Source organism: Podarcis erhardii (genome assembly GCF_964252035.2).
Source record: "Podarcis erhardii genome assembly, chromosome: 5".
NCBI classification, from domain to species: Eukaryota; Metazoa; Chordata; class Lepidosauria; order Squamata; family Lacertidae; genus Podarcis; species Podarcis erhardii.
The window spans coordinates 59,650,253-59,662,573 of NC_138509.1; the positions used below are offsets into that span (position 1 = coordinate 59,650,253).

Sequence of the window (12,321 nt, forward strand, 5' to 3'; positions counted from 1 at the left end):
CTGCCTCTCCGGAAGTCTGCTTGTTCATCTGCAGTCAGTTGTTGCCTTTCTACTGAGCTTCTAAATCATCAAGGGGGAAAATGGTCTGCTTTTTTAAGGCTGCATCCAAGCAGCTCATCAGGGCTCACCAACCTGCTTGTCCTGTCCCTAGAAAGCATGGGTCCAAATGGCTTTCCGCTTGGCCCATGTTTTCTAGGCACAGGTACCAGAGGTTTTCTGTTTGCCTCCCTGCTTTCCCCGGGAAAACCCACTCATTAACGCTGAATCAGAACATTTATCTGCAGAAAACCCAATTGGTGTTTGTACCGATTTAGTGGTAAAGATCAGGTTTTCCTGGGGGACTGTAGTAGGAGAAGCAGAAGTCTGGACGAGCCCTCAGCCTGTAATTGCGGGAATCAATCTTACCACCTTTTTGTGCATTAGCACTGGGATGCTGAATTCCCAGTCCTTCGCACCGATTCATGACATTACTGGCCAACGGGAAAGGAAAAAGATAACTGCCACACCCCTTTTCTTCTCCTTGCTGAGAAACTATAAATACAATAAGCCTTGCCACCTATGGCAGGTATGGTCAAGTCCCGCTCCGACTGTGAGGTCATTCCTTTTTCTCTGAAGGTCACTTGGTTTCTCTTCTAATAGCACCATCCCATCCCACCTCCTTTGGAAAATTACAAGAAAATTACACTGGCATTAATCAAAACATCTTTAATATTTAATACAAATACAGAGCTGTACACATGTGTGCAAAGTGAATAGTTGGTTTCATTTCGACCAGGATGCCAAGGCTGTTCCCAGAGACCTATACTGTTGACATAGGAGGACGCTTTAGGAGGAGTGTGCTACGTCAGGCCTCAGTGTTCAGAATCCACACAGTCTGTAGGGAGCGGCCGCCTGCAGATCACCTTGACTAATCCATTCAATTAGCAGGCAAGTCGACCAGTCAGCACAAGGCCTATTGCCCAGGTAGCAGCCATGGCACTTAGGGGAAGAGTTCCTTTCTCACAGACCAATTTCTGTGAAATACACATTTTTGCTCAGAGGCCTTCTCTGGATAGGGTGCGTTCCGCTGCTTTCTCCTGGCTGGCAATTAGTCGTGTGGACAGCCTGTTTTGTCAAAAGTCTCGAAGAGGGGATCTTCCCCAGGAAATGACATGGCAAGTGCTAGCTGATTCGCCATGAACGTGACAGGTGCCGCCGGGAGGTTTTTTTTTTAATGAATGACTGTTGACATTTCCAATGGAGCAAAAGAGGATGTCGAACCCTGAGAGCAGCTGGTCCTTCCAAGCTAGAACCTGTCCCTGCATTGTCCAGCCGGCCATTTTTTTGATTTGGTGCCCCCCCTCCCCCACATGTTTCATTCCTAGGGCTGAGGCAATGCACAGAGGGGTGGACCTGAGAGAAGCAGGTGTTCTTCATACGGCATGTGATCCCCACACCAATCAGCTCCCCTCCCCCCACCAAGGATCAGGATGGGAGGCGGATCTCCAGGATGGGGGAAGATGACAGAAGGAAAGCACACTGCTCTCTTGGCATCTGTCGGTGGCTAGAGAGAGTGGTGCAGAAGGCCCTTGTACAAAGTCAGCCATTTCAGCAGAACACTGGGCTCTAGTGGTCTTTGCTGTGTTATTGCTGTGGGCTAGGCCAACCCCAGTTCTAAATTACTTCCTTCTTCAGGCACTTTGGTTTGCGATAGCTCACGTAGCCTATGACGAGCAGGCAGACCACCAGAATGGAGCAGATGGCCATGAGGGTAATATAGCTAGACTGAGACAGCGGTTGTGTATAGGGCTGCTCCGCAGGGATCATGTTGGTGAGGTTCAACATGTAGCCCAAAGTCCACCCGGCGTCACTGCTGCCAATCTGAAATAGATACGAAAAGAAGAGGGAAGGGTCACTAGCAGCAGGAGAGATGTAAAGCACAGAGGAACTGCTAAGGGAAGTGAGGAATGGGGGCAATGACACATTTATTACGATTACCGTATTTTCGCTCTATAAGACGCACCAGACCACAAGATGCACCTAGTTTTTGGAGGAGGAAAACAAGAAAAAAAATATTCTGAATCTCAGAAGCCAGAACAGCAAGAGGGATCGCTGCACAGTGAAAGTAGCAATCCCTCTTGCTGTTCTGGCTTCTGGGATAGCTGCGCAGCCTGCATTCGCTCCATAAGATGCACACACATTTCCCCTTACTTTTTAGGAGGCAAAAAGGGAGTCTTATAGAGCAAAAAATATGGTAATTAAATTTGTATACCACCCTTCATCCGAAGATCCCAGGGCGGTTCATAACAGAAGAATACAAAATACATAAAAAAACCCCAAAATAAACTAATAACACATCCCCCAACAAACACATTTAAAAAGCTAATGCTAATCAGCCAATGCTAATCAGCCAAACCCCTAGTGAAGAGAAATGTTTTCGCCTATGTATTGGAGGTGCCAGGCAAACTTCCCAGGGGAAAGCATTGTACAAATGGCAGGCCACCACAGAAAAGGCCTGTTCTTCTGCTGCCACCCGCCGGGCCTCTTGCAGAGGATGCGCATGAGGAAGGGTCTCAGATGATGTTCGATGAGTCTGGGTTGGTTCATTTGGGGAGAGGCGGTCCTTGAGGTATTGCGGGCCTGTATGTGGCTCCCTCTCCACCAGTGAGGAAGGGATGCTTCCCAGCCCTCCCACTCACCACCCCCCGCCATTCCCCAGCTCCTGTCTCTGCATGCCAATATACCTTCCCCAGGAAGTGGATGCCCTGCCATTTCTCCTTGGTGAAGTTGTATCTCTGGCTGAGCAGCGAGAAAATGTAAGTCGCTGAGAAGCAGTATTCGCTCAGGTACTTCTCCTTTACTGCAGGAAATTCAGCCTTCACCTGGACAGAGAGAAAGGAAGACGGTTTATTTCCAGGTATCTTCCTTTTCCTGGAAGCAAAGTGCTCCATCTTTCAGATTTATAAAACCATCCCTGGAACAACCATGACTGAGCTGTGTGTTTCTACATGAAGTTCCCTTTCATGTGTCAACAGAAAGATAGATAAAAAGTTAGATGTGATTTTGCTTTAATCTTTGTACAGTGGTACCTTGGGTTACATACGCTTCAGGTTACATTCACTTCAGGTACAGACTCTGCTAACCCAGAAATACTACCTCGGGTTAAGAACTTTGCTTCAGGATAAGAACAGAAATTGGGCTCCAGCGGCGTGGCGGCAGCAGGAAGCCCCATTAGCTAAAATGGTGCTTCAGGTTAAGAACAGTTTCAGGTTAAGAATGGACCTCCGGAACAAATTAAGTACGTAACCAGAGACACCACTGTATTCCGCTTTTCCAGCAACAAATATTGAGCTTAAAGGGGTTCACAATAATAGCATCAAAAATTAACAAACATTGCAATCACTCTCTTGGTATGTGTATATTCTTTGGTGATCACTGGTAGCCAAGTAAGATTGTCTTCCATGAACACGTATATATACTGGCAAATACAGCTCTTAAATCCAGCAGATCTTGTGTTAGGACAAGTGAGGCTGTGGGGCTTCTCTTCTACAGCCAATTTGATTTTGGATTTGGTGCATCAAGCATCACTAATGCCAGCAGCTGGTGTGCTGGGGAAGAGCTGCCCTCCCGACTCCCCTAGTGCTGCAAATTGCCTAAGCAGGGCTGAGGCAGTGGCAAGGGCAGATCTGCCCAGGAAGGCTACAGCAATGCTGGTGTTGGGTGCGTGGCTCCACACCCCCAAACCAACCATGACTGATGCCAGATGGAAGCCACACCTCCTCAGAGTCAAGACTCATATTCCTCCCGGTTTGGGGAAATGACATACCTGATTCCAGGGTTTGGAGCAGAAGTTCTTTACTTCTTCTATTACTTGGTCCATAGGCTTTTTCGTCGCATTTAGAAAGTTCATTACGTAGTAGAAAGCAGAAAACGCCTGAGGAACAAAAAACATGAACTTGTTTGCAAAAAATGCAAATGAAATGGAGCCCAGGGCTCTGCCTCCATCAGTCCTCACTAGTTTGGGGAGAGAGATTTGCAGGTACAGTGGTACCTCATTTTACAAACACCTCAGGTTACAGACTCCGCTAACCCAGAAGTAGTACCTCGGGTTAAGAACTTTACCTCAGGATGAGAACAGAAATTGTGCGGTGGCAGCAGCAGGAGGCCTCATTAGCTAAAGTGGTACCTCAGGTTAAGAATGGTTTCAGGTTAAGAACAGACCTCTGGAATGAATTAAGTTCATAACCCGAGGTACCACTGTAGTTGGCTATGGGTTGTAGACAATGAACTCCCACTTCATCTAATCCGGGGCAAAAGTTAGAAGGCTACAACTCCCTTGGCTCTCCATATAGACAGAACACCATATGGCCTAGCAAACAAAGTCAATCGGGCTGCCTCCTGTGCATCTCTCTCACCAAAAATGAAGACATCTTTATTTTGAAAGACTTTTTATGCCTAACATCTAGGCTTATTGCTGCCATTTTATCTTCTACCCTGGATGATTTTAGGTTGTGGCAGTGTGTTAAACACTCTTTGTTGTTTGCTTGTACATGTACTTTTATGATTATGCATATGGTTTCATGATTATGCTGTGTACATTACTCTGGATATGTTTAGCAGAAGAGATAGGTAATCTCTAGCTCACTAACTAATCAGCTATTATTATCAACAGTTCTTTGCTGTCTCCAACATAAATGACCCAGTATTTTCTGAGGGTAGGCAGGAAGACGCCTTATATTATTGACTCATCTGGCTCAATATTGTCTACTCTGGCAGTGGCTCTGCCTTTTACATCATAGGGTGCAGGCTCCTTTTACCTGGAGATGCCAGGGATTGAACCTGGAACCTTCTGCATGCAAAGCTCTACCACTAAGCTCTACCACTTCCCGCTGTGAGTTCCCATCCCATCCAATAGCAGTAGACCCCATGGACACTCCCCATGCTTCATGCCCAGCAAGCCTTCTCTCCTTCTGCTCAGGTAGCTGTTCTATGCCAAGAAGTCAGGGGCCAGCAAACTTTTTCAGCAGGGGGCCGGTCCACTGTCCCTCAGACCTTGTGGGGGGCTGGACTATATTGGGGGGGGGGATGAATGAATTCCTATGCCCCACAAATAACCCAGAGATGCATTCTAAATAAAAGGACACATTCTGCTCATGGAAAAACACCAGGCAGGCCCCACAAATAACCCAGAGATGCATTTTAAATAAAAGGACACATTCTGCTCATGGAAAAACACCAGGCAGGCCCCACAAATAACTCAGAGGTGCATTTTAAATAAAAGGACACATTCTACTCATGTAAAACCACGCTGATTCCCGGACTGTATGTGGGCCGGATTTAGAAGGCGATTGGGCTGGATCCGGCCCCCGGGCCTTAGTTTGCCTACCCATGTGCTAAGTCAATCTGTTGCTTTAACTGGGTGCTAATGAAATCTTAAGAAACCTTCATGTTCTTGTATGGTTAAGTGTAGCTCAGCTGGACTTTGCCACCTAGTGGCAGACAGAGGAAGATAACAAATTGGTGCACCTAGCAGAGAAACCAAGCAAAATGTCAGGGGAAGAGGGAAAGAATCCGTCTTTCCTTTGCTTCCATGTAATTCCTGCTCACATCATGGCTACCAGGCTACTGTTTAAATACAAGCCTACACTAACGGGACAGGCAAATTGCACTCCAAAAGTCCTTCCTCCAGGGTAAAGCCACCAGTTTCTGCCTGGTGGAGAGAGGCAGGTGCTTATATAGACTCACCCCAAAATCCCCAGATACTGGAGGCAAGAAAACACCATTAAATGAGCAGCTGGAATAAGGACAGTGGACAATATTGAAGATTTTCTCAATGCTTGTCAGGCACTTTTCATAATCTCCATCGCCCTCAATTTGGAGCTGTGAGGAGCAGGGTAGGGTGATGTTAGGAGCTGTACAGGGGCTTTTGCACAGGTTAGAAATATTAAGAGTCCTCTCATATCCTTGGTGGAAACATGGGTCTCTGATTCTGCTACTCGATGAGTCCTGCAGTGAAAAGAAGAAAAAGGGTGGATGGACAGTTACACACACCGACAACTAGTTATGACACAAGACAACACAAAACCTGGATCTAGGCAGGAATACGCTCACAGCAAGTAATATCCATATTACTATATTTGCTTTTGCTTTTTTACTTTATTACCAACTTAACAAAACAAAAACACCAATGGATGGCCAGAAGGAAATATGCCAGGAAAAATATTGAAAAGCATGCATGTAGGTCAGCCATTGGGAACCTCTGGACTAGGAGCTAGTTTCAGCCAGCAGGGATCCTAATTTGACCTGCAAGGCTATTTCTCCCAAACCACATGCCCCACATTTGTGATGTCTGGCATGGGCAGGTAAACTTGCGGCTGCAAAGGAGCAATCAGGTGCTTTCATGGCATTCCTGATTATCCCTTGGAAACTGAGGCTCTCTAACAGCACTGAGTGGAGCTGACTGCATACCCCTTTAAAGTTGTCTCTTGGCAGATGCCGTTTGGATTCCACCTAGAGGTGGACATTTGTCCTTTGTAGAGAAGCTCTGCAGACAGTTTTTCTAACCTGCAGAGGAAGAATGTCCATTTGCAGGTGAAGAGGCAAAGTGGGACCGAGCGTCTCAGCAATCAGCTGATTGGTGCTGAGAACAAGGCCCTTTAAACTTGTCACCTGAATTCAGAATGATGCCAAAGTGGCCCAAGAAGTATGGGGGAGGTAGCATCTGGCCCAGCAGCTGGACAAGGTTCCCCACTCCAATGTAGGTTGTTAAGTGAAGAAGTCGTAGGTGCAGTGGGACAGGGCTGCTTTGGTAGACAGCGCGAGCCAGTCTGCTGTTCTTCTTAATGTTCCTGTACAGCTTTGACCTTGCCGCCACCCTGCTCTACTGCTTCTGGTTTAGTACAATTGCAACCAGAATAATCTTCAGATTGATGAAAGCTGGACACAACAGACTTGGAAGCTGGGCATGCAGCTTAAGAGTCACCCCGAACTTACCAGAACGTCTTGGAGCAGCTTGAGCCGGAGTGCTTGGTCCTTCCCGTAACACAGAAAGCTGTGCGTATACACAGTGTACTGTTTGCCGTAGAGATAGAAGTTTGCTGTATCTGCTGGTGACTCTAGTGTCTCCTGGTCTGGTACAAAGGTGATCTGTGTGGAAGCTCCACCAAGGTCCAGCGCCCCTATGGTTCCAGTTCTGAAGAAGATGCGGGGCAGGAATTTTGGCCAGATGGACTGCAAAAAGAGCACACCAGATGGGAGGAAGCTGCATGAGCTTGTCAAGGGACAGAAGACCCATCTTATGGGAAATGCAGCACAGGATGCGACCCAGGAAAATGGAAGCATGGAGTCAGGGGAATCAGATGGTTAGAGGTGTGCTAGCACAGGCAAGAGGTGGGTTAGTTGCGGGGGGGGGGCAGGTTGTAGACTTCTTAACTCAGCATGCTAGCAATATGTATTTCAGCAAAGAGTCTTGTGGCACCTTAAAGATTGAAGCCCATTTATTCAGGCCTCTCGTCAACAAAAGCATGTGCCACAGTCAATCTGTCCATCTTTAAAAAGCAGCACAAGATGCTTTGTCGTTTTTGCAGCAATGCATTATATTCCATACTTAACAATTGTTTTAGTGATTTGGATGGCACTAGAGTTTGTTTTGTTTTGTTTTGTTTTGTTTTGTTTTGTTTTGTTTTGTTTTGTTTTGTTTTGTTTTGTTTTGTTTTGTTTTGTTTTGTTTTGTTTTGTTTTGTTTTGTTTTGTTTTGTTTTGTTTACAAGAGCCATGATCCTTTAGGGGCAATCTTTTGAGGGATATCTGCTGCTTGGTGGGCAGGTGCCAGAGTCAAAAGGGATGAGCTATCCCTTTCCTTCTCTCTCTGCCACTTCCATCCTCCCCCCCTTCTCTGCCACCGCCATGAAATGAGGTTGTGGGGTGCATGCAGCCCTTGGCCACAAGTTTTGCCATCCCTGCTGTAAAGAGTCATCACTATTAAAATGGAAGTAAGCATGGCCAAGCTTCAGGGAGCAGTGTTTCCTTTCTGGCATGGCATGTTACCTCTTTGAAGTTGCCCAGCAGGTAATTAATGGTGATCCAGCCATAGGCACCTTCTTCCTCACCAGTGAGGATCCTGGCACCCTGGAAACGGAAGGGGTATGAGCGCAGGGTCTCCTCTACTGCAGAGAGGACCTTTTTAGCAGTGTTCTCGTTCTCCAGTCTGCATGTAGAAAAGAGGGATAGGAGTTACATTGTGCTGTCTTATTATATTGTATTTTTATCATTCAGCACTGCCCTGGAAGCTGTTTGGATAAAGAGCAGTTCATCAATTTAAAATAAATTAATCTGCCAGCGTTCCCTGCTACTTGAGGCCAGATGTCTGATAGTTCCATTTCCTTCTTTGGCTTTTTAAAAGTGCATGTTGGGAAGTGGCCAAGAAATGATATAAGATGTGCATGTTTGTGACAATGGATAAAGCAGATGCTTGGATATGACATGCAAATTATGAAGAACGACCTGAGAGGTTTGCAAGGTGCAGATCTTACTTATATCTGGCTTATCTAACATTGCTCTAGGGCAGGCACCTTCAGCCCTTTTCTGGCTCCTTCCATACTACTTCCATGTGATTTTACAAACAGGAGCAGAAAAAAATGTATCATAGACTTGTAGCGTTGGAAGGGACCCAAAAGTCATCCAGTTGAAGCCCCTGTAATCACATCTAATCAGAATCAGAAGCAGCCTTCATTCTATTGCACACATAGCTTCCTGACCAAGAGCACCTGATATACCAGGAGGCTTTGCAAAAGTCGCCTTCATAATCTTCGTAACTATTGCAGCGTTAGCACTGTGGATTGGGCACAGAATAGTTGTGTGAGTGAATGATGGCCATTATGGCAACACCTCTGGGCATCACAATGTACAATAGTAAGTGAAGGAAATGGAGAGATGGTCTCCATAAGATGGGGATCCAAGCACACAGAGCAAATTAGGCACTTTGCATCAGTGTGTCCAGGCAGAGATACATGTTCCGGTTTGAACTGTCATCTACAATGGTACCTCTGGTTACAAACTTAATTCGTTTTGGAGGTCTGTTCTTAACCTGAAACTGTTCTTAACCTGGAGTACCACTTTAGCTAATGGGGCCTCCCGCTGTCGCCACCGCCACACGATTTCTGTTCTCATCCTGAGGTAAAGTTCTTAACCCAAGGTACTACTTCCAGGTTAGCAGAGTCTGTATCCCGAAGTGTTTGTAACTTGAGGTGTTTGTAACCTGAGGTACCACTGTATATGGACCAAACTGAGCAAACAACAAGAGACTGAACGCAGCAATGACATGTTTGTGAAATGCAGACACTGTGCGGTGTCTGTATGTAACTAAATCTTCCCAGGGATGAGAGGAAGAAAAGACAAACTGGGCCAAGTTTGAGTATCCCTGTCAACTCCAAAGAAACCTTTGAAAACTGAAAATTGCGATCTCACCCCTAGAGAACATGATATTTCAAAGAGCACAGGTTGTATCCTTCTTTGGTACCTCAGCAGCCGCATGCCAGCTGTTGCTCCCAGGTAAACTGGCGTCTCTGGGTGTTTCTCTTTTGGTACTATTTCCTTTGCCTTATCCATGCAGTGCCTTAGGGGGACACCAACTTCTCCCACACGGTCAGCATATCCTGAGATTCCTGGACCTGGGAGAGAAAACGCAGAACTTTTGTCAGCTAGTTTTAGTCTGGTGTTTTCCTGAGCATGCTGTGTTCCAACCTCTTCACTCTACTATCATTTCAACATCCTATTAGTCCCAACTTTCCCACTTTCTTACCATCTACTTCACAGACATGCACCTGCTGCACAACGCCTGTGTCATTCTCCTTCTCTGCCGGCCATTCATATACATACAAGTTAGTGTGAGAAGAACCAGCATCCAGCACAATCCCATACTGCAGAAGAAACAAAACCACAATTTTTGCTCAGTAAAACTCAGCATATTGGGAAGATGTGATGGAGACGCATTTCTGTTTAAGCACTTAATTATAATTTGCTTCTCCTAGCTACCATAAAAACCACGTGTGTGTGTGTGTTTTAAGCAAACATATCCCTCTCATTTCCTATCTTTTTGCAATCAATGTTGTATTTGCAAATAAATTAGATTCAAGTCATTGCATCCTTCAGATGTGCAAATATGGCCTTTACTCAAAACTGGGACCTTTTATAAATTCTTGATTGATCTGCCCACATGATTGTGGTTTCAGACATAAGTCCATCTGCGCTGAATGTAAGATGCTCAGGCCTAAAATGAGAAGCCATGGTAGGCTTTTAAAGACGCACCTGTCTCTGGACCTAATTTTACCCTCAGCAGGCTTTGCAGGAATTACTAACATTACCACTAATGGTTTTTTGTTTTGTGACCAATAGGAAGGTATTTGACTTGACATCGGAACAGGGCAGGATAAATTCTGCAGCAGAGATGTTTGGTAGAAAAGATGAATCAACCAGACCATAAAAGCACAGCAGGGAGGGGGCATGAAGAGTCATGGTATCTTGTAGCTCAAGAACTCAAGCCAGTGCTTCCTAAAGCTTTGAAACCTGGAGCAAAAGTGTTTCATTTTTGCTTAAATTTGAAGGCACTCTTTACTCTTCTATTCTGAAAAATACATATATCTTTTCGCAGATCACCCATTAGAAGAATGGACCAGCTATCCTTCTTGCAAATGCAGGTAATATTATTCAAAGTTGCTTCCAGGTAACCCACCCTCCTCTTTGCCTAGGCAATCAGGACACAGGTGAAGGAGCATACTTTGTGGGCAATGATGAACCTTCTGGGATTGCCCTCTAGCTGCAGAATGGATAGCATAAGAGAACCCTAGTGCATCCTTGCTCCCTCCCTCAAAATGTTGCCACTACTGGCAAACTGGTGGAGAAAGGGAGAGATTATTTCTGTTCCAACATGCACGGGGAGCGGTAGATGCATCCAACATGCTCCGTTTTTCGCATTAGCCCATCCCATGCTGCACTAGTGCAGGGAATCACTGGCCTAAACCGTTCACAGTGCTTCTGCAGGAGGCTCTCCTGTGACTTACCTTTCTGTTCTTGGTGGCAGAACTGTTCTGCGTGACAGCCACAGTGATTAAAGCAGTTATAGCCACTATTAAAAGAAATCCCATGGCAGCATATTTTGGATGGAAACGCTTGCACAGCTTGGCACCTGCAATCGCAGCAAAGTGAAGACGGCATTACAAACCACACAGCATAAGAACGCCTCTCTTGGAACAGAACAGTCAAAGGCCCATCAAGTTCAGCAACCTGCTTTCCTACGGTGGCACCAGATGCCTGTAGGAAGCCAACAAGCAAGCGGTGTATGAACACAGCAGTCCGTTCCCATTCATGGTCCCCACTGCAACTGGGGATCTGTGAATCTAATCCTCTTTTACAGCACGTCTAATTTAGTGGCCATCACCACATCTTGTGAGACAGGATTCTGAAGCCTAACTAGGTGATATATGAAGAAGCATTTTCTTTTGTTTTTCCTGAATCCCCCACCATTCCGCTACACTGGATGACCTTGGGTTTCAGTATTATTGAGAGCCTGAGAAAAACTTATCTCTACCCATGCACCTCTTTTGGTGGTCCTCCTTGCTCACCATTTTCTTCTAAACTAAAGAACCCAGCACGTTGTAATATTTATTTATAAGGAAATTGTTCCACCCCCTTGATAATTTTAGCCACAATTTCCTGCACTTTTCCCACCCTTTCACCAGCTATACTGCAAGGCTGATTGTCACTGCCTGATCTGATGCAGCTACAGAAAAGGAAGCAATCCCACTCCTCTTTGAAGCTGAACACAGCGCGGCAAAGCTTGCCAGGAATCAGCTGCCACTCACCCCACTGCTAGTCCAGATGCTAGATCTCTGCCCAGCTGCACGAGCCTCCCCGGCTCTGCTTTTATTTTTGGTCTCTGTGTTTCTGCAGAAGCTATTCCTGGAGTTCTAAAATTCCACAACAAATCAGTTCTGGGCTCTCCAGTCTGATTACACTGCTGCCAACAATTTGAAATGGATGCAAATTCTGCCAGAATGTCTTTCAGGGACTGAAGCACATTCAGTGAATGCAGCACTGTCAAGTCAAGGGTTTTTGAAAATCCATAATAAGTTAAAGGGTTATGCTTTATTAACTTAATACTTTATTTGTTGATAAGTAGACTTATTAGAATCTTCTTTAAGCACAAGCCTAAAGATAGGAAGAATGATTCTCCTTTCCTCCTTCTCCTGCCAGCAAGTCTGAAGTCAGTGCAGTTGTCCTATTGTACACAATGGCAGAGTTAGAGCTTTAATGCAATAGAACAGGAGTAGACAATGTGGCACCCTC

At 45.7% G+C, this 12,321-nt stretch overlaps 1 protein-coding gene across 2 annotated transcripts in view; it reads right to left on the reverse strand.

Moving 5' to 3' along the window:
- Positions 1-690: 690 nt before the first annotated feature.
- Positions 691-12,321, reverse strand: part of ENTPD1 (ectonucleoside triphosphate diphosphohydrolase 1) — a 33,694-nt gene continuing 22,063 nt past the window's right edge. Inside the window, exons 1-10 of one of the 2 annotated variants that reach the window (XM_081863824.1) lie at positions 11,838-12,006; positions 11,037-11,161; positions 9,779-9,896; positions 9,497-9,647; positions 8,026-8,185; positions 6,973-7,209; positions 5,725-5,985; positions 3,806-3,913; positions 2,724-2,861; positions 691-1,860 (exon numbers count right to left, since the gene is read on the reverse strand). In XM_081863824.1, the coding sequence (XP_081719950.1) occupies positions 1,654-1,860; positions 2,724-2,861; positions 3,806-3,913; positions 5,725-5,985; positions 6,973-7,209; positions 8,026-8,185; positions 9,497-9,647; positions 9,779-9,896; positions 11,037-11,120 (1,464 nt within the window). In that variant the 5' untranslated portion in view covers positions 11,121-11,161; positions 11,838-12,006 and the 3' untranslated portion in view covers positions 691-1,653. Of the gene's footprint in view, positions 1,861-2,723; positions 2,862-3,805; positions 3,914-5,724; positions 5,986-6,972; positions 7,210-8,025; positions 8,186-9,496; positions 9,648-9,778; positions 9,897-11,036; positions 11,162-11,837; positions 12,007-12,321 lie in introns of those variants that run through there. The other variant, XM_081863823.1, reaches the window with a different exon arrangement.